This window comes from Tripterygium wilfordii, chromosome 15, assembly GCF_013401445.1.
Source record: "Tripterygium wilfordii isolate XIE 37 chromosome 15, ASM1340144v1, whole genome shotgun sequence".
Lineage (NCBI taxonomy): Eukaryota > Viridiplantae > Streptophyta > Magnoliopsida > Celastrales > Celastraceae > Tripterygium > Tripterygium wilfordii.
In genome coordinates this window covers 9,977,283-10,000,316 of record NC_052246.1, presented here as the reverse complement: position 1 = coordinate 10,000,316, position 23,034 = coordinate 9,977,283, and the positions used below count along the sequence as shown (strand labels likewise).

General features: G+C 36.1%; 1 protein-coding gene across 1 annotated transcript; it reads right to left on the bottom strand.

The window, feature by feature from the left end:
* Positions 1-13,019: 13,019 nt before the first annotated feature.
* LOC120016298 lies at positions 13,020-16,544 on the bottom strand. Its single transcript, XM_038869002.1, has 5 exons — positions 16,139-16,544; positions 15,665-15,732; positions 15,375-15,550; positions 13,924-14,032; positions 13,020-13,547 (listed from the first exon to the last, which is right to left on the bottom strand). Exons 1-5 carry the CDS (start codon positions 16,416-16,418, stop codon positions 13,239-13,241), a joined length of 942 nt encoding a protein of 313 aa, XP_038724930.1. The 5' UTR covers positions 16,419-16,544; the 3' UTR covers positions 13,020-13,238.
* Positions 16,545-23,034: the final 6,490 nt, after the last annotated feature.

Below are 23,034 nucleotides of genomic sequence, written 5' to 3'. Positions count from 1 at the left end.
ATTAGTTTATGGAAACTTCACCCATACGGGTATAGAATACCATGAGAGAGAAGTTTACAAAAATTCAAACAAAGGTATTTTTTAAAATTGATTTTTGGAAAGCTCCTCTTGTACGGGTACAGAATACCAAAAAGAATGAGCTTATAAAAATTCAACCAAAAATATCTTTGAAAATTTATTTTTTCAAAAATTCCTCCTATATGGGTACATAATACCACGAAGAAGGAGCTTACAAAACTTTTGTTAAAAAGTTTTTTCTTAGAAAATTTATTTTGGATGTCCCACTTTTGAATTTAACACTAATCATTTTGACTAAAATCATTTTTCTCGAGTGGGTGGTGAAAACCATTTTTGTTCGTATGGCAACTATTCCGATCAAAAGAAAAATAAAACAGATACAAATAAAGTGTTGGCTAAAAAAATAGACTCATAAATCAAAAGTGGTGGCAGTGTGATGAGTATCCCACATCGAAAAAAATAGGGCTACCAACTCTAGTTTATAAGGATCCAAGGCACCCTCACCTGGTAAACCGGTTTTCTGGGTTGTAGTTCTACCTTGGGCTTTATGGGCCGGGGTGGGTATTCATCATTGGTGCTTTCATTGAGAGAGTCACGTTTGCGGAGAGGGCTACCGTCCGGGAAAGGGCTGCCGTCTGAAGGGCGAGGTAGCCGCCGTGGACGTCAGTTGTCCAAGGGGGGTGGTTTGATGAGTATCCCACATCGAAAAAATAGGGCTACCAACTCTAGTTTATAAGGATCCAAGGCACCCTCACCTGGTAAGCTGGTTTTCTGGGTTGTAGTTCTACCTTGGGCCTTATGGGCCGGGGTGGGTATTCATCACAGTGTTCCTCCTATATGGGGACAGAATCCCACGAAGGAGGGAACAAAAAATAATTCAACCTTCCGGCAAGGTCAACTCCAAAATAGAAGCTCTTCCTATATGGAGACAGAATCCCACGAAGGAAAGAGTTTATGGATTCGGGATCTTACTGTCGTGGGTAGGGTTCTCACCTATACGAGGACAAAAATCCCACGAAGGATGAGACCGAATCAAATGAAACAAAGAAAATATGATCAAAGCCGACACAAATTTCAAAGCTACGAACAACACAAATTGCACGTGAAACATAGCAGAGAACTCAAGAGAGAAAGGATTCCAAGTCATTAAAGCAGAAAGTAACACAAGCTTCAATGAAGAAAAAGAAAAGCCAAAGAAGGAATAGAGAAATTATACTAAAAATGTTGATTTCCTTTCTCTGGTTTTTTTTTTTCTTCTCCTTCCTCCCTCTTTTCTTTTGTTTTTTTCCTTTGCCTTTTTCCTCCCTTTTTCTTATCAATCCCGAAGACCACATTTCCTCTTTTTTCTTCCTTCAACCAGCAGCTTCTTCTCTCCTTTTTTCTATCTCCATTTTTGAAGACCCAGCCCCTCCACTCTTATCACACGAAAACCCACCTCCTTTTGTTTGTCACGTTCAAAATTTCTCCTTTTTCTCTTTGTTTAGCCAACTCCCCCTCTTTTTTTTTTTTCTCTTTCTGTGTTTTCTTTTTCTTCACAAGCTGCCTCCTCTCTCTATCCCTCTAATCTGTTTGCAGCCCCCCTTTTCCTCTCTTTTTGGTCTCTATTTATATTAGGCTAAGTGCTCTTCGGGTTTTTAAGGTTATGAGCTTGAGGGTTTGCAATTGTGGGCTTCATGGATTGGGATTTGAGCCCTTGACTTGGGTTTAAAAATTGAGTTTTGGCATTTATTATTTGAGAATTGGGCTTGGATTTTCGTGAGAAGTCAAGATTTGGACTTTTAACATGGATTGAGTTGGGTTCAATTAAATTTGGCTTTGGATGTTTTTTGCTTGGGAATTGGACTTTATTTGAGAATTGGATTTTTATTGAAATTGATTAAGAGAAATTGAAAGGAAAGATTGAACCAAATACACGAAAAAATAATATATGTGTGCACAACAAAAAATCGGTAAAAAAATCGACCCGGACAAAATCCGGGTATTACAATAGTCTTAACCCTGTAGCTTTGGCAGCCATCGAGTTTGTGTTGGTGTATTGATTTTTTGCTCCAGTAGGTACTTCAGACTTGTCTAGTCCATGTGGACTATAAATGGCTTCCCAAGAAGATAGGGGTGTCATTTCTTGATTGTCTTAACAATCGCCAACATCTCCTTCTCATTGGTGGATAGTGTCAATGCTGACCCTTTCAGCAACTATTATTTTAACTTTTCCCATCTCTTCGATCATGTTTGCACCTCCATCTTCATGATTCGGTAGAGGATTATCATTCACATTAGGCTTCTTCACCTCTTCAAAATTCAACCATCCAGCATCTTTCATGCTTTGCACAACCCTTTTAAAGACTCTGCACTCATTAATGGAATGCCCGGGTATACCCCCATGATATTCACAAGTTAAATTGGGATTGTACCAGACAAGGTAAGGCGGGTTATAGAGTATCCCTAAAACTGGAGATATTTGGCCTTGACCTCTCAACAAGGTGAAACATTCGGTATAGGTTATGGGAATTGGATCAAACTGTTTAATTGGTCTTGTGGGCCTTGGGTTTCGATTCTGGAAGTTGTTGTGGGAAGTTTGGTAGCCAGGGTTGTGTGGTCTCTGCTGGTACGGGGGATAATATGGTGCTTGGTTTGGTTGTTGGAATTGTGGAGGAGGGTTATATGAAGCTGAGGGAGGTGCATATGAGGGATAAACAGGCTGAGGAGATTGAAAGGTGATGGCATGTATTTCAAATTTATTTGTTTTCAACCCCAGCCTGGATTACATCGTCCATGTCATGTCCTGCACTGGCCAAGAAAAGAGGGTAAGGGTCTGGAAGTGCATCTATGAATAAACTGACAAGTTCCTTCTCAGGTATAGTTGGGACTATTTGTGCTACTAGTTCTCTCCACCGTATAATGTATTCTCTGAAGTCTTCCCCTTCTTTCATGATAGTATTCTACAAGTCATATCTGATGGGTGTTGTATCTTGGTTGTGCTTGTATTTAGTCATGAAAGACTCCGTCAAATCCTTCCAAGTGCTAACTTTTGCTGGATTCAGACTATTAAACCATCTTCTTGAAGATTCATCAAGGCTGTCTTGAAAGCAATGGATGAGCAACTTTTCATTGCCAAGATACGGGTGTATACGCTGACAATACATGGTAAGGTGATCCATTGGCATACTTCTCCCATCATAAGTTTGAAAAAATGGCATCTTGAACTTTGTCGGAACTTTTAGGTCTTTTACTAGGCTTAAACTTTGCTAGTCTAGCACTTTGGATGTCTCAAATCCATTAATGAAACGTAACTTGCTTTCTAACTTCTTAACAACCTCTAGTGGATCCTCTGTCATTGGCAATGCTATTTTCTTCTTTTCAAATTCCTTGTTGTCGAAAGTCAGTCCTAGACTTGGAAGGGGTGGCCTAGAGTGGTACATATTGTCATATGGAAATTCCTGGCTAGGTAAATCACTAGTAGAATTGACAGAAGAGGTTGGCATAAACTTATATGGGTCCCATGGATAAATAGTTGCCACATGGCCCGACTGTTGGAATTTTTCAGAGGTGTCTCTGGGGAGGCCAGATGGGGTCTCTAGGATGGATGTCTTCTTTAAAGAGCTGTGCTCTTCCATTGGCTCTTTCCCTTTCGCAGCCAACTGTCGAATCAAAGATTCTATCTGATCTCTCATCTCAGCTGCCCTTTGCTCATGGGCCAATCTGTCTTGTTCCATTGTTCCTGCATCTGTATCATTTTTTGATTCATCTCCTCCATTACTTTAGTTCTCAGGCGTGTGTGGTATGAGTGATGTGGGTTGTGATGTTCAATGATGTAAGTATTTTTTGTAGCGAGAACAAAATATTTATCAATTGGTCATCATTCACCATCATTATTATTTTTCTTTTTCAAAATAAAATAAAACTTATTTTTTTTGTTGGGCTTTGTGGTTTGAAAATAGTATTATAACAAACATCCTTCTGTTAACATCATTTTTCAAATACAATCTCCTTTTTTTTTCTCTTCTTTGTGCCTTTTTTTTCTTTCGAAAAGAAGTGATGTCAATAATACTGGTGCCAAACCACAAGTATGTGCCTCTCTGTATGAATGATAATGAAAAAAAAAACACCAAGAAGCAAACGTGGTTAGTAACCGTCATCAAGTATATAGAAATGAAATTAAACTGTACATAACAAGGAAAATTTTGACAGCATAACGGCATAGCAATAAATAAATAAATAAAATGTGTCAAAAATAAAATGGACAGAGTAACAGTAAGGGTAAGAGATATCTTCTCGGTGTCCTAACTCTAAGCTGTATAATCATGGTTCTATATATCGTGCGAGGTTCTGGACAAGGTTCCCCTGTAGTCCCATAAGGTAACAGGGTTCCTCCCCCAACTCATTGGGGGAGTTTAGTCTAGTGAGGATGTACCTACTACCCATATTGTCCTATCCAAAGTGAAGCCTGGGTGGGGGCCTATGTGTGTGTAAGTGTGGTAGGAAGGTTCACAGTGTGTGCAAGAGATTTTACCAACCAAACCCTTGCTGTACGCTTGCCTAAATCTGTATATAACAAATGTCCATGAAATGCTACAAAATGAACAAACCATTAAACTCCAAAGTCATGAGAATAGAATATACAAATAAAAGAATGAAACATATATACAAATAAAAATAAAAATAAAAGAAACAAATTAGCCCTTGTCCAAGCAGACTTGGCTTGACCCTTAAGTATCCCCAGTGAAGTCGTCAGTTGTCACAACCGGAATCACGACGCGGGCGGACTTACAAAAAACAATGAAGTCATCACCAACTGTTTTGGAGGTGCAATTGACCACCTTTTAAAATACTGATCTACAATTAGAAAATTGGGTTTGGGGGTCGATTGAGTGTGTGGAAGGTATTAGCACCCCACAACACCCGTTCACGCGATTACCAACACTTGGACAAGGGCTAATATATTTTTGATTTTTCTTAAAGATTGATTTCTGGAAACTTCACCCATACAGGTACAGAATACTATGAGAGAGAAGTTTACAAAAATTCAAACAAATGTATCTTTAAAAATTGATTTTTGGAAAGCTCCTCCCGTATAGGTATAGAATATCACGAAGAACGAGCTTACAAAAATTCAACCGAAAATATCTTTGAAAATTTATTTTTTCAAAAATTCCTCTTATACGGGTACACAATACCATGAAGAAGGAACTTACAAAACTTTTGTAAAAAAGATATTTTTTTAGAAAATTTATTTTGGATGTCACACTTTTGAATTTAATAATAATCATTTTGACTAAAATCATTTTTCTCGAGTGGGTAATGAAAACCATTTTTGTTCAGATGGCAGCTATTCTGATCAAACGAAAAATAAAACAAATACAAATAAAGTGTTGGCTAAAAAAATAGACTCATAAATCAAAAGTGGTGGCAGTGTTCCTCCTATATGGGGACAGAATCCCCCGAAGGAGGGAACCAAAAATAATCCAACCTCCCGACAAGCCCGACTCCAAAATAGAAGCTCTTTCTATACGGAGCCAGAATCCCATGAAGGAAAGAGTTTACGGATTCGGGATCTTATTGCCGTGGGTAGGGTTCTCATCTATACGGGGACAAAAATCCCACGAATGATGAGACCGAATCAAATGAAACAAAGAAAATATGATCAAAGCCAACACAAATTTCAAAGCTACGAACAACACAAATTGCACGTGAAACATAGCAGAGAACTCAAGAGAGAAAGGATTCCAAGTCATTCCATTAAAGCAGAAAGTAGCACAAGCTTCAATTAAAAAAAGAAAAGCCAAAGAAGGAATAGAGAAATTACACTAAAAATGTTGATTTCCTTTCTCTGGTTTCTTTTGTTTTCTTCTCCTTCCTCTCTTTTCTTTTGTTTTTTTCCTTTGCCTTTTTCCTCCCTTTTTCTTATAACTCCCGAAGACCACTTTTTCTCTTTTTTCTTCATTCAACCAACAGCTTCTTCTTTCCTTTTTATCTCCATTTTTGAAGACCTAGCCCCTCCACTCTTATCACACGAAAACCCGTCTCCTTTTGTTTCTCACGTTCAAACTTTCTCCTTTTTCTCTCTATTTAGCCGACTCCCCCTCTCTTTTTTTCTCTTTCTGTGTTTTCTCTTCACGAGCTGCCTCCTCTCTCTATCCCTCTAATATGTCTGCAACCACTTTTTCCCTCTCTTTTTGATCTCTATTTATATTAGGCTAAGGCCTCTTAGAGTTTTTAAGGTTATGGGTTTGAGGGTTTGCAATTGTGGGCTTGATGGATTGGGGTTTAGGCTCTTGACTTGGGTTTAAAAATTGAGTTTTGGGCATTTGTTATTTGACAATTGGGCTTGGATTTTTGTGAGATGTCAAGATTTGGACTCTTAACATGGATTGAGTTAGGTTGAATTAAATTGGGCTTTGGATGTTTTTTGCTTGGGAATTGGACTTTATTTGAGAATTGGTTAAGAGAAATCAATCATCAATCATCAATTTATATATATATAACTGAGGATCCACAAGGCTTCTCCTTAATTCTTGGTGCCACGTGGACGCCTCTACTAAAAAGCCTACACATTCTAATTAAACTTGATAAAAAGGAATGATAGACAACTTGAGTGATGAGAATTAATTTAAAAAAACAAAAATGTAAAGGACAAAAGAAAAAATTAAAATATATTGAAAAACTTTAAGACCCATAATGGGGATTTAATGTTTCATGGAAGTAGTTTGATATTGTTTCAGCTTCACTAAGGTCATGTATTATTAATTATGAGAGGCTTTTGATATTACTCAATTAATGAAATTCCTTTGTAGTATTTAGTTTGAAAACATTTTGTATGTTTTTGGCATTAATTATCATCATTTTGTGAGAATTTTTTTGTGTTCTTATCATTATTTTTGTGTGTTTTTATCATTTTATGTGTTTTTTTTATGTATTTTGTGTGTTTTTGTAGTATTTAATTGATGTATTGTGCATGTTTAGAGTTTGGTCAGGTTTAGTAGTCTGTTTGGATTGCAATATACACAACATGAGAGGTTTTTCTCACGCTATATTGTTCTAATGTGTAAGTAAATTCAGCCCATTTGGTATTGGAACATGTAAGTGGTGACAGAAAAGCATGATAGAATTCAATGAGTTGTTGAAGGTCAAAGTGATTATAGGTATAAATCTACCAGTCATACATAACATTTCAAAAATCTTATTCTAAAAATATTAAGAATCTTATTCTAAAAATATAATTTCAAAACTTATGCTACATTGTATTTCTCGATATTGAATGCCACTTTATAGAGAATGTTGTACCAACCATACAATATTGTCTCATAAACATGCTTTGGTGACCTATAACACTTTGTAGATACTAACGACACAAATAAAAATTGATAAACTCTTAACATACTTATTTCTTATGAATCAAATTTCTTATACCCTATTAGAAAAAATTTTTTCTTAGCAAACTAAAAAAAAGGTATTGTACATATTTTATCTTCAACTTCATCTCACAAACATCTCTATTTTCTACAATTAAAACTCTACTCTACTACTCTTCATGTTAACAAAGTATTGGAAAATTCTTACACATCTCTATTTTCCTATCAAAATATGTGCCGCGCGAAGCGCGGGCATGCAACTAGTTAAAAAGAAAATTTGAACCAAATACACCAAAAAAATGTATATGCGTGCACAACAAAAACTCGGTAAAAAATCGACCTGGACAAAATCCGGGTATTACAATAGTCATAACCCAATATCTTTGGTTGCCATCGAGTTTGTGTTGGTGTAGTGATTTTTTGTTCCAATAGGTACTTCTGACTTTTCTAGTCCATGCGGACTGTAAAATGGCTTCCCAAGAAGATATAGGTGTCATTTCTTGATTGTCTTAACAATCGCCAACATCTCATTCTTATAGGTGGATAGTGTCAATGCTGACCCTTTTAGTGCTTCACAAAAAAATGCGACTGGGTGATTGTGCTAGGAAAGAATTGTGCCAACGCCAATACTACTAGCATCACATTCGATCACAAAACGTTCAATGAATTTGGGCAGGCATAAAATTGGTGGGTTAGTCAATGCCTCCTTCAGTTGTGTGAAGGCTATCTCTGCTTCCTCATCCTATTGAAACCCTCTCTTGGACAGAAGTAGGGTCAAAGGGGTTGTCATACAACGAAAGTTACAGATGAACTTCCGATAGTAGCCTGCTAGGTCGAGAAACTCACGAACACCTTTTACCGTTGGATCAATAGACACTTCTGGTTTCGATACAACATGGCCCAAGTACTCAACCTGTAAAACATCAATCGACATTTTCACTCTTTTGCAAATAGACTGTTAGTTGAAAATTTTCAGAATAGTTTGTAAATGTGTGAGATGATCTTGCCAGGACTTTGAATACACCTAAATGTCATAAAAAAAAATCAAAATAAAGATAAGGCCGAAATAGATCATTCATAAGGCTCTAGAAGATTGCTGGCGCGCTTGTGAGTCCAAAGGGTATGACAATGAACTCGTAATGTCCTTCGTGCATCCAGAAAGCTATTTTCAGAATGTCATCTTCGTGCACCCAGAATTGGTGATATCCAAACCACAAATCCATTTTGGAATAATATTTGGCTCCGTGGAGTTCATCCAACAGCTTATCAATCACAGGTATCGGGTACTTATTCTTGACCGTGATGTTGTTCAAAGTCCGGTAGTCTATGCAGAACCACCAAGTTTCATCTGCCTTCTTCACCAATACAATTGGTGACGAGAATGGGCTGTTACTTGGCCTTATCAACCCTGACCATCTTCTCTATCTAGGTTTTCTGATAGTAAGGGTACCGATATGGTCTCACTCACTGGCTCTGCATTTGGTTGTTGTGGAATCTTATGATCATGTGACCATCTTAGAGGCTAGCTGGTGGGAGCTTCAAATACTTGGGAAAATTTAACAAGGAGGCGGCTCATTTTTGGTGGGTAGAAACTTGGTGGGCAGCAATTGTTAGAAGGAATTATCTGCAAAAAAAAAAAAAAAAAAAAAACCTCAGTACCTTGTAAGCCATTGAAGTCCTTCTCTGACAAAACTTTGATGCCGCCCTTCCTCATTCATTGGAAAGTGTGGTTAAGGCCTTCCAATTTGAAGGTCATGGAGAGCTGTTTGTAATCCATCTCAATGGGCCCTAGAGTTTCAAGCCATTGCACTCCCAACACCAATTGGAAGGCCACAGCGGGGCGAATGTAATAATAATCGATGGTAATGGGAAGCACTTGAATGTTGAGGGTGAGCGCTTGACATTGCCCTGCACAATCTATCTTCTCCCGGTTCATAACTTGGAATTTCTTGTCCCGAGTCACTAACAGTCTGAACTTGGAGACTAGAGACTGGTCAATGAAGTTATGAGTGTTTCCTCCATCGATTAACACCGTGACACTCTTGTTTTTCAGTTTGCCGATGACACATATGATTTGTTGGTGTTCAGCACCAACAATTGCATGGAATGAGATCTCAGGTACAGCTACTTCATGCTTTCATTTTCTGGTTGTTCGCTTTCGGCCTATTCAGGGCCTATGGGGGTTGAATCTTCAATCATAAACAATTACGGTCTTTCACAACGATGGCCTGGGGTGAATTTCTCATCAGAATAGTAACATAGCCCATTCTCTCGGCGTTCTCGCTCCTACTGACTGGTGATTTTGGCGGAATGACACTAATGGAGTATTCGAGCTTGGATTGAGACACTAGGTTGCTGAAGGCCCTAAAAAACTAGCTACGGTGTTAGGCGATGCCCGATGTGCTGACGCTGGGTTGCCTTCTTCTGAAAGAGGATCCGCTCTTCTATTAACCGAGCCACTCCTATTGCCTCTGCTAGGATATGGGGTTGTTTAATTTTAACATCAATGTGGATGTCATCACGCAATTCGACAATGAAACAACCAATTAAGAAACTCTTTGGCAACCCGTCAACTAGGTGAGAGCTTTTCAAAAGCTTATTGATATGCTGCCACAATTGTAGTCTGCTTGAGGGGGTTAGAGCTTCCGCCGAATCCTCATAGTCAGTTGGTCTGAACCTAAGTAGTGATGCCTTGATGAGTTCTTCCCATGTAAGTGGTCCGTGGAATTTCTTCAATCACCTATGCCATTGTAAGGCGATATCACCTTCTAAGTGGAAGGAGGCCAAAGGAACCCATTGATCTTGTACAATACTTTTGAACTCAAAATATTTCTCTGCCTTGTGAATCCGGCCGATTGGGTCGTCTCTATTAAATTTTGAAAAACACAATTTGAGATGTTGGTGAGGGTGGTCATTTTGGAGGTTGGAGAGGGAGGTGTGTGGGTGTGAGGATGCTTCTGGGGCAAAAGGGTTGATTTCAGGATGGCTAGTATTTGGGATTCGTGAGGTTCGTAAAGCTTGTAGCTCGATTAACACTACTTGTAAGGCAAAGTTGACCTGATCGAAGCTTGAATCGTGCCTGGCTAAGATCTCGTTAACATCATTGTGAAATTCAGCTTTGGACTTCCCACGTGTACCCATGCTCGAACTAGCTCCGATACCACTGATACGAAGGAATTTGGATTGTAAAAGAAGAAAGTAAAAGGAAGAAGAGAGGGAGTTCGCTTAACAATTAACTACACATCTTTTATTCCATTGTTCAACCACATATATAGCTTTACAACCTAGTGAAATATCTCACAATGAAATAACTGCAATAGGACAGTTAGACACGAATTGATAAACCACCACATACTCTGTACAATAACTGTACAAATAAACTACATAAACCACTCCCACATTGCTCCCACTTCAAGCCCATGTTCTCATCGCTGACTCTATATGGACAAGGTCGTGGCACATATCAAACAATTCCTAATCAAACTTATTAAATTGAATCTCTAAACTATACAATCCAAAAACACAATAAATATTTTATTCTCATGCACTCAAATACACAACTATGACAAAATAAAAAAGAGGAAGCTACGACTCTTTAGACATACCTTGAGTAATCGAAACTTGCATCCACCCTTCGGGAGTAGAAACTAGAGAAGAGAACTACCCACTCGTTATTTTGGTGATAAACAACAAATTTATTGTCATCTAAATAAATGTTTACACAAAATAAAAGAGATGAATAAAAAACAACAAAGAAAACCTAAAGAGAGATAGTCACCCTTCGGGATTAGAAATTAGAGAAGAGAACTATCCACTCATGATTTTGGTGATAAACAACAAATTTATTGTCATCTAAATAAGTGTTTACATAAAATCAAATAGATGAATCACAAACAACAAACAAAACCTAGAGAGAGAAAGCTATTCTACCTACTCCTACAACAACAGTGGCTTAGAATGAATGAGGAAAAACCTTTCTCTTATGGTTTTTACCCTCTTTTTATAAGTTAAAATACCTATCTACCCTTACAAAGTTGTCCCATATTGGTTACAATCAAGATTTGCCCGAAATGCCCTTGAAAATTCTATGCAGAAATTGCTAGACTGCGACAGGTGTCCGGACAGCTATTGAAGGTGTCCGAACACCTTAGCCTCTTCAATTCTTTTGGTTAAGCTTCTGTTTCAATTTGTGAAGTAAGTGTCCGGATACCTAGGGAAGGTGTCCGAACACTTGAGTTTGTTCAAGACGACTCTGTCTTGTTTTGTGGAGCAAAGCACGAAAAGTAAAATACAAATATGAACTACAATAATTATGTTGCAAGTTGGAACTTGTATTTTATAATTTCAATTCTAGATAAACTTTGCATCAAGATTGCCCTCATTTCCAACGTTATCTTTTTCATTATTTTTTATCAATGTCTTTATCAACATGGTCATTAAAATCAATATCATCAAAAGAACAATTACTAAAATTCAAATTTCTGGAGCCGTAGAATACTCTCCACAATCACTATCCTTAACACTACCTTTAACAATTTCATTATTTTGTCCTCCATTTCTCAAAATCATGACCACCTAAATTAATAAGAAAACTAAAAAAGAACACATTTTGTAAAATCATAAGATCGTAAAATCGGATCGTAAGGTCAAGTGATAAGATCAGAAAATACTATTTTTAGACAATCCAATCATTTTGCTTATCTAGGATCGCAAGATCGTATCGCGATTTTGACAACCTTGTTCACTGTATCTTAGAGACGGATTTGTTGTAACCTAGTACAATCATTTCATGGAAGCAAACACTGTCTTGAGAAAAATGACTACACGCCTGGAAAATCCCCTTTTCTTACCAATTTTGTTGCAATCATTAAATTCCTACCTTATTTTTTAAAACTGCAAACACCCACAAAGAGTTTGTTTTGCACACAAGCTAAACAAAGGAAAGACATGGCAAAGTTTTTCTATCAAGAATATGACAAAAATAACCGTAAAAAGAATATTTCGCAGAGCAAAAGAATATTGTCCTCTCTATTCTTCGAATGATCCAAATAACAATAGCCACAAGGCCCACAATGTAAGAGCAGAAACGACACAAACAATATAATCGAAATTTAATTTGAGCTACCATGTAGTGTTTCCACAGCATCAAAAAAATGTAATGGTCAAAATTAAAGCAAAAAATTCTAGAAAGAAACAAAGGCCGCCGGGAGAATAAAAAGAGTCTGCTTGTCAAAATTGAACTTTTTAAGAAGATTTCAAAAAAAGCAAGGTAAAGTGATAAACATCAAAAGGCATGGGCAGGCCACTGTAATTCAATAAGACCAACATAGAAATATTAACCAGGACTCCAATTTGATAAGATGATTAGCCTCACAGTATGGTTCACTCTTGCACCTTGCAACCACCAAGCATGGTCAAAAAAACAATATTAACAATGATTTAACTTTTAACCCATTCAAGAGCTTACCGAATTTACACATTTTTCAAACAACACCATTACCAGGATAAACATTACCTCAGCTCTGTCTTAGTCCAAGTCAGAATGCTATGAAATTAGTCCTTCCCCAGAGAATCACTATCCAGTCATAGAAAACCAAAACAAAACTCACAACCTTGATGCAATCACAGGAAGGGATTGCAATCAAGATCTGCGACAATTTTCTCTCAAATTCGTAGATTCAGACTGTAACATCATCCTTCTACCTTCCATGCAGTGCAATACCTTTTTGTAATAACAAATTGATGTTCCAGAGACTACACTGAGGGTGGTGATATACTTACCTAACCTATGATATTAGCATACACCTTTTACTTTCAAACTGTCATAGATTATCTTGAAACAAACATGGGGGATGGGGGAAAGAGGCACATTTAAAACTCAGAATACAGTCGGACTAAACGTAAGGAATCAAATGTCGTATCCAAACGCCACTCTCGTTGCTTTTTGTTAAGCGGTCTTCCCTTCCCAGCTTTTTCCCTGTTTACTTTTATGTCTGCCAAACCCCAGGTGCAACATTTATTTTCCACGTCAAAAGAAACAAGCCTAAGAACACCATCACTTTCTAAAGGTGAGCCTGTTGTAGTTACTTCACTGACATATTTCACATACATATGCCGATCCTTGAACCTATCAAGATCTTGTGGAATCCGAACTATCCTTTCAAGTCCAGGAGATGACACCTAAGGCAGAAAACAAAACTTCAGACCCTGAAGTTAAGACAAGTAAAATATATATAGCTGCTTTCGCATCAAAGCGACCAACCACGTCTAATGTTTAGTGGTCTTAATATATATTGCCCTAGGCTATTGTGAACAATCATTTGCCTTTCACTTTTATATAACATTTACCAACGGTTTTGCATTTTAAAAGGAATATTAATCAAATTAAGAAATCAACAGAGAAAAGAAGCAAGCAAGAAAGGTGATATACTGACAGTTAAAATGTCAACTTATTGATGATAAAGCACAAATCATAAAACTGGAATTAGGTTATAACATAAGCTCTCACATACTAATAGGAACTATACTAGGGGTAAAGCAAAGACATAAAATATACCTCCAGTGATAGATCAGTAGGAACACTTTTGGTAAGCTCAGCGTCATTCAATCGTGCTCTATAAGATTTAGAGAAGGCTTCAATATCTTCCATATTAGGGGACCCAGACCTGCATTATATCATGTCAAATGACTTTCCAAAAAGAATACCACATCAAGCACATTGCTTATACATTTCATGAATATACAAATTTTATAAGATTTCTTTGAGAGAGAGAGAGAGAGAGAGAACACGTAAAAATCGACAAAGCATAACATAGAATCCAAAATGAAGACAGTAAATAATAGCTGATGCAGCAATATGCACATTTGTTATCCATGAATCTTCCAATTTCGAAAAAGCTTTAGTAATCATTAAATTTTCTAGCTAGCAATAAAGTAAAATATTATAATTATAGAAAAAACAAACGAACATATGGCCCAATGGTATAGTTATATAGGTGCAACCTAAAGGTTACAGGTTCGATTCTTAGAAACCACCTCTCCACATATTATGTGATGATAAGATCTGCACACATCCTGCATGTCCCAACCCCGCCTACTATGCGAGCTTGCGCACGGGAGTTGTTTATATTTTGTTATATTATAAAAAAAATTCCTTCATTCCAACATATGCCACCAGTGGTAGAATTGCTCTGTTGTAACCCATAGATTACAGGAAGTCATAAAAACATCTCCGCTTGCGGGGATAAGGCTAAGTACATCTGCCTTTCCTCGACTCACATCCACTTGCCTTCATAAAAAAAATTCCACTTCAATGCAGCAACCAAAGCATAGACTGAACTTCATATAAGTTATTGGGAGAATAAAAACAGATATTTAGGAGTCCTTTAGAAGACATCTCTTACAAGTGGCATTTCAAAATAAGATCTGTTCAAAAAGTGTGAACATTTACAAACTGCGCCCATTACCTAAAAAGCACCATTTTCTTCAGTTCAAGGTGGGAACGAAAATTAAATTTTCTGTAAGAGATGAAACGGACACTAACAGAAGATACTCTTGTCTTCAAATATATACCAACTGGATCCCCAGGTTACCAACTTTTTCAGGGACCAAGGATATCTGTTTAAACTTGATCTAATACCAAATTGTCCATTTCTGAAGTCAATAACCCATTTGAAGATACAAGTTACTTCAGAATCACAAATCTATGTATTGGGAAGAAGAATATAAAAGCATCTATTTCACTATGTATGTGTATAAACAGCAGATCAGTCCTAGATTAGTGATAGCATAATGAATACCTAGTCACACTTGATTGGGAAACCATAATTGAAATTGCATAAAGGCATTGCTGGGACCAGTTGACGCAAGATGTCAATTATGTTTTTAGCAGTTCGTCCCATCACATACACATGTGGTACATCCAGCATCTATATTAACAACAAATCCTGTCAGACTGGATATCATCTATGTCTAATTTCCAAAAAAAATGTCTCACTACACGCTTACCTATTTGAAAGCTTCTCAATCCGCACTTTAATAATAGAATTTGACAATGTCCTGAAGGCATATATTCCCAAGTCACCATTAAAGGACAGAGCAACCTCTTCAGCTATTGCCAATGCTTCTTTATCCCACCATGTACCAGCCAGGGAAATCCCACCTCCCTCACCTCCATCTCCAACCTTCAGAACACAGAGGCTAAGATACATAATTCCAAAAAGAGAACAGGTCCTAAAAAACTTTCAACTCTAATAAAGAACAAACGAAAATCAAAGGTAAAAATTCAGAAAACATACGTAGAGCTCACCCTCACTCGACAGATACTCGTCCTCAAAATCACCATCATCATCCTCCAGTAATTCATCTAAGCACGTTTAATTCACCCGATAAATTTCTATAAGATTAATATATGACTAAATTTTTCAATAAGAGGGGAAAAAAAACAAACATCATAAAACTTACTCCAGTAATTGAAAAATAGGTGACATTTCATGAAAGCACAGTGACTATGGTTTTGCCAACATGAAACCTAACAATTTTTTTCTCGGAGAATCATAGTTAATTTGATCTCCTAAATCGTAATTATCTTTACAGAAGGTATATCAGTAATTTTGTTTCATCGCTGAGAAAATATTGAAAAAAACTGAATTAAAAAAAAGAAGGAAGAAAGAAATGAAAGCACATAAAACAACTTAAGCTATCAAATCATATCAAACGCAATGAAAAGAGAGAATTAGAGGGAGCAGAGAAGCAGATGCATTTTCTGTTACCATTTTCAAAGTCATCTAGAAGAACCTCGTCTGCGTCTTCATCGTCCTTAAACACTTCTTCAACAATCGTCTGCTCGAGGACCATGTCCGGCTCTAGTTTTCTCTTCTTGGCATAAATTCTCGAGCACTTGTTCGGGATATGCGAAAAACTTGCTCTGGATATCGGGCAGAAGAAGAAGAACTTGCATGGCGAGAGCGAATAACTCGACGACCCGGCGGTTATTCGCGGCGGAAGGGAAAATCCAGGAAGTTTAAAACAAGAAGTTGAAACCAAATCCATTTTTCTCTCTTTCAGAAATCAAATTGTTTTCGTGCATTGATGCGTGAAATGCCCAAGCTCACCGTTCTGGACTTCTACTGGTTCTGAGTTTGGAACGCATTGCAGTGGAAGATTCAAGATTGGGCTTCATAAACGGTGTCGTTTTGCAATGTTTTTTATCACTCTTGCCGACAACCAAAGCGGTGTTGTTCGTTGTTGTTACTTGTTACTGTTTTTGGCGCAAAACAACGTAACAAACGACTTTGAGAAAGAAAAAAAAAAGGTGAGCACAAGCTTGAGAGATGGTTTGAGAGAGTAAAATTGAGAGTCTGGTTATAACGATTTTTCACATAGTGAATTTTCTCTTGTTATCTTTAACAATAACCCTGATCTTCTCCAATTATTAGAGTTTTCTTTGTACTTCTTATGTTGTGATTGTGGGTGTTCATACTCCATTTTTATTTCTCTATCATTCTTAATATTTCTGCAAATGTGGATGTTAGAACGAAAATTTAAGTTGACTTAGTCGGCAATCCGATGGGTTAGGCGCAATTGTGTCCAAGGTTCAATTCCAACTAATAGCATATTTCTCTATGGTATTTCCTCATAGGGCCGTGGGGCTTAAGCCCGTGCCTAGTCAGACTTGTTACATAATGGGGTGCGATTCAGGATTTAGATCTGGCTCAGGGGTTACAAAGTGATTGTTAGGCAAGGGATTTTCCAGGTTATAAAAAAAAAGGAAAATTTAAAATATTACTTTAAAATGTTCAGATTTTTCCCTACACTTATTGCCAATATCAATATAAATTGTAATTGGCATCAAGATACTACAAGGGTGTTATGTAGCCAATTCACTTTCTAAATTTTGGAATTATATGATTTCTACCTGTAGGATAAGAATCCATTAACAAAACACATCATTGATTCTTAATGTGTTTCCTTATGATGAGAGAATCCATGATGTCTGCGCTGCTACTCTCCACCTTCAGCTTCCTTGCAGGTCATCTCGGTCAGAGGATGATTCAGAGTTAGTCTTGTGCCCTTACCAGCATGGGCCTTCATCTTGAAGGCTTCTGTTATTTTGTTTTTGGGCTTATTAAGTTTGTAATAGTTTGGTGCTTTCTATTGGGCCTATTTTCTCTGTATGAGCTAGTTGGGTATCTATAGCCCAATACATATTTAATTAGTTTAGTTTTCATATGTCTTGTCTTAGTAATGTTGCAGTCAGTACTTGTTCTTCTATTTAGGCTCCTTTGTAGCTGTTGTACAAGCACTTTTGAATCTATGAAGTTTACAACATTTTCTCTCATCTTCTTCCTCTCTACTTCTTCTCTTTCTTCTTCTTGTTCTTCTTGATCTTCATTGCCTGCAAATAATCAAAGGACTTTGTTATTACAAAGTATAACATATGATAATAGGACACACAATCCGAGTCATAATCATTAACAGTACTCACATATACGTGTGTGTATATATATACCCATAACTAGGCTTACAATAATAAATCAAGTCTCGTTATTACTTTCTTTCCTTCCTCTTTGGTTTCCTCTGATTATTCTTCAATGGCAAGTAATTCAGATATAAAGAAGATCTTCATCAAATTTGACGAGAATGGCGATGGGGAGACCTCCTACGAGCACTCGACTCCAAGACCTCAATAGATCAAGACATGCTCATAATGCAGGACATCGACGAGGACGAGGATAGACACATAGATATCAATAAATTCACAAAATTTTATAGTGCTGACAGTCTTGATATGAACATAGAGATAAAGGATGCGTTCGACTTGTACGATCTTGACAAGAACGGATTGATATCGTTGAACGAGTTGCATACGGTGATGAATAAGCTAGGCATGAAGTGCACTGTGAGTAGTGCACTAGAATGATTAGTAAGGTTGATGGAGGTGGTTGAGACCTTGGTGATGGAGCATAAGTGGTTGGAGTGTACTTCAAAAAACACAAATTAGTGTGTACTCATAATTGTATGTTTTTAGTTGGGGTTTGTTTAAAGTGGGATGTACTTAGTTAAAAATGGATTGTAGATAATGCTTATCAACCGTATTTTATACATATTTCTAATAATTAATTTATCGTGAATATAATTATTAAATAATAGTACTTTTTATTTTACAAAATATAGGATAATATTTTAAACATTTGTAACTATTTTATTTAATCTAAATATATATACTAAATAATAGTATTTTATATTTTATAAACTATAGGGTTATTTATATATTTTTAAAATATTATCTTATACTTTATAAAACATAAATATTATTATTTAATGTGAATATATTTATTAAATAACAGTATTTTACATTTTTGTTCTATCTTTTGAAATTGAACTTTGAGATTTTGTTAGTCAGTCCCATTGTCATTATTTATCTTGCTCGAAAATTTTCAAATATATAATTTTTTTTTGCACTTCTTCTTACCCAGTCACCTTGTCCATGCCATATTTTGTCTTGTTAAAAGTTTCCACATTTAGAACTTTCCATAAATAGAACGTCATATACACATGAATGGTGGATTATAAAAAAATACAAAAGGCATTTTAAAGTTTAAAATTTTAAAAGCAAATGTAAGACAGAATGACGAAATGGCACAGAAGCTTGGTAGCTTGGAATGGTCATTGTTTCTCCTTTATATGTTTATGGCATTTGGAGCGAGTTATGCTAGAGTACTAAATTTACCGCTTTATGAAATTATAGATGTATATTTGGTAAAGTAAACAAATTATGCTATTTATAACTGATTTGTATAAAAATAATAAAATAAGTCATGCATTCATTACTTTTATTGGATTATCTTTTACTAATTTTTAAATATCGATAAGTTTCTTTATTTTACATATTCAAGAGATATTGTTAATGTCACTCTTAATAAAATTGGACTAAGTATTATGTCACATAAAGTGTATTGAAATGTGCAAGAATGATTTGGGCCTATATAATCAATTTCATTCATTTAACGTCCTAAGTATAAAACTTCTAATATGTACACAAATATCAAGAAGTTGATGAGTTTTTTTATTTTTTATTAATTTTAAATTGGAATGTATTTTAAGCAGATTTAAAAGAATATTGTATATCGATATAAAGCTAAAAAAGAGATCTTGTGAGTTCATTATTTTAAGTTTTTCCTAAAGAAGTTTTTTGAAATATTTGGGAGTAACTATTGAACAAACATCCTAACCTAAAATTATTATTCGAGGAAAACAAAAAATTATCTTTATGAAAGAGATTTGATGATTAAAGTATTCGTGGTTATGTGATTGTTGATTCATCAAATCTCGATCTAAAAAGATGTATAGGGATAACATAAAAATTCAACTATAACTTAAGATAATATTAGTTTCTATTCAAGTAATACTAAAATCAATTTCAATAATGATAACAATGAAAAATATAAACCCGCTCCATTGAGTATAATATGACATAAATATAAAGTGTATTGAAATGTGCAAGTATCTTTACTTTTCATATTCAAGTGATATTATTGTAAATGTCTTTAATTTTAAAAAAATTGGAGTAAGTGCGATGTCACATAAATTTGAAATCTACAAGAATGATGTGGGTATATACAACCAACTTCATGTCATTTAATATCCTTCGTATAAAACTATTAGTATGTACACAAATATTTTTTTTATCTTCTTGTATGACAAATTTTTTAGGACAATTATTTTTGAATAAATAGATAAAAAGAAATGGATGGTTAAAATGCGTTCATAATTCAAATTTTAACATAACTTTTGGCAAGTGTTCCAAAAATTTTTCTTAAATATTATGCATGATTAAGGATCTAGAAGTCGATTAATTTTTTTTAATTTTTTTATTCTAAATTTGCAAATCTTTTGTAAATTTCAAAAAATATTGTATTTTGTTCTAAAGCTAAAGGACATAATTTTGTGATATATTGTATTAAAATCTATTTCACAATGATAGCGATCAAAAGTATAAGCCCGCTCTATGATTAACCACCATTTGAGCGATTTACTCAAGTCACTCAATGGAGACGAAGAATGTTAGTTAACATGGGTTTGGAGCACTCATGATGTGTCAACTCAACTCATCTCTTCAACTTAATTGTTATATACTCAACCTTTGTGGTAGAAAGTAAAAATGTAGCTTGACATATATCTACTCAACCCAAACTTGGGTCCGCTTGAGAAGAAAATGACCTTAAAGAAAAAGAATGTATGTTGGAGAAGTGGATTGTGATTATGATATGGAGGATGGCGAAAGATGATATTTGATCTTGCCCTTGTTGGCATACAGCGCAACGGAAACCACACAAAGAATAGCACCACAAATATCAACAATCAACAATAACCCAATCGGGACAAATCGAGAATTACCACAAGCAATAACCACACACACAATTAAAATAAATCAATAGAGAGCAAAGAAGGACATCAAGATTTACGTGGTCCGGGTATACTAAATCTACGTCTACGGGATTGTGTGAGTATTCCACTAGATTAAGAAAACCAAGTCTCTTGGACAACTTTCAAGTTTGTTCAACTAAGCTTTGATCACGCCAACTCAAGAATCTCACAAGAAATTAGACTATTGTTCACTCAAAGATTGATGTTACAAAGCTCTTGCCACTCTATTTTGTCTCTCTCTAAAACCCTAGAAAGAAACCCAAAAAATATGTGTTATAAAATAGTCAGCAAAAAATATGTGATATAAAGTAGAGTTAGGAAACCAATTTTGAAGTGACCTGTGCGACAATCAATCCATCTATTAGGGAGTCAATCGATCTAGTTCTACTATGACTTGAAAACTGTAAACTAGTAAATTAGACTAGTAAATTAGACTCCAGCCCTGCAGTCAATTCTTTAGCCCTACATTCAATTCTTTAATATGCACCAACTCTGCACCTACAACTCTGCACCTTCAATTCTTTAATATGCACCAATCGATCGGTGTGAAAGAACTCGCTGAAAATTTGCTGTGAATCTTGTGATTGTTCAAGAGCTTCTTCTGAAAATTGTGGAGTGATTGATCTTTCAAGTTGGTAAGTATGAATGGGGACACTGATGAAGAACTAGGAATGAACCCTTCTCGAATTCCTTGGAGAAGATATGGATGATTTTTAATGGATTCGGAAGAGTTTTTTTGCTGGAATTTTAAGCCCTTGTAGAAGAATGGGAATCCTATTGGGGTTTACGATGGATTTATACCAAAATGATATGTGTCCATAATTTTGGTGTTCATACATGGGAAATTTCACTGGTCCCATCCATGTTAAAAATGAGACCAAAAACCGTGCATCTACAAACCGTTAGATGCACGGTTGTTGATCTGAGCTGTTCATCAATAAATATGATTTTTAATTTGACAAAAAATATTCACGTGACTTTAGGTGAGCGAATTGTCTTCCTTACCCATATTCTCCGTTCAGTAAACATCTTCTTTCAAAATTTTCCATCTTCGTCTTCCTCCAGCCTCCCGCGAACTCCATTAAAGCTCCCGATAAACAAAATCAAGAAAGCACTGCACTCCATCGAAGCTACCGCACCCCATTTGGTAAGCTCCATTTCGTCTTGCTCTATTAACATTCCACTACTTTCTACATCCACATGATAATGCCCATTCAATGTCGTTCAATCACCATAGTTGAAGAAGCAGAAACCCTCCATTCATTCTAAACTCCATTTGGTACACCGCATTTGAAGAAGCAGCAGTATAATCAGGTAATTAGAAATTAATATTTCTATTGAGTTTAAGGGAATTAATTCGGTATTTGCGAATTAGGGTTTCGTTACTGTGATTTAGGGTTTTTCGATCCTCTATATTAGAGCATAATCATAGTTTGACATTTGATTTTCGTGTGATTATAGTTGTTATGATCACATATTACTTGTCGATTACTTTTTTAGTGGCATATGATATGAAGAACATTAATCCATGGTACAAAGGTTATGATTTGGGGTTTTTTTGATCCTCTGTATTAGAGTAATTACCATGGTAAAGACTAGGAGTTCAGGGTGATAAAACTTGACGAGTCAGCAGCTAGAGAGCATGAGGTTGAAGGTGAGGAGGGATTTGATGATGAGGAAGAAGTGGCTTTGAAGGCCAGCAAGAAGAAGGGCAAGACAGTTGCTCATTATGGAGATGTAGAGGAGCCTTCGAAGAAAAAGTCTTGTAAGAAGAAGAGTGAGGCAAAGGAAGACAATGGGAAGAAAAAAATACTGGTTAGTTGACCGTGTTTAATTTTTTTATCAGTTGTGCATTAATATGAGTCTTGCATTGAATTGATGTATGATCAAGACTTCTTAAAATCTGGTGTGTTTTTGTAGAGACCTAAATACCCTAACATGCGGTGTGCTCCGATGAGGCTATATGATACTATGGTGAAGATTAAAAATGACGACGCGAAACGCAAGGACATTGAAGATATAGGACTTGGTTGTTTGATTGAGATGAATGGTTTCGTTCTAGACCGTAGCCTTATCAATGCACTTTTTGGGCATTTTGATCCGAAGAATATGGTGTTGAGGGTTCATGGACTTGTATTGAATGTATCTGCCAATGATATGGAGCATGTGTTGGGGTTGAAGGACGGGGGTCTGGACATTAAGAAGCTGTGTTCCCTTGATGCTCATAGTGATTTGCAGC

Excerpts from the sequence above, each read along its gene's own strand:
- LOC120016298 (XM_038869002.1), bottom strand. The coding sequence starts at position 16,418 with ATGGATTTGGTTTCAACTTCTTGTTTTAAACTTCCTGGATTTTCCCTT. Across the intron at positions 15,733-16,138 it reads TCTAGATGACTTTGAAAATG|ATGAATTACTGGAGGATGAT; the intron begins GTAACAGAAAAT and ends AAACGTGCTTAG. Across the intron at positions 14,033-15,374 it reads ATTGAGAAGCTTTCAAATAG|GTCTGGGTCCCCTAATATGG; the intron begins GTAAGCGTGTAG and ends GATATAATGCAG.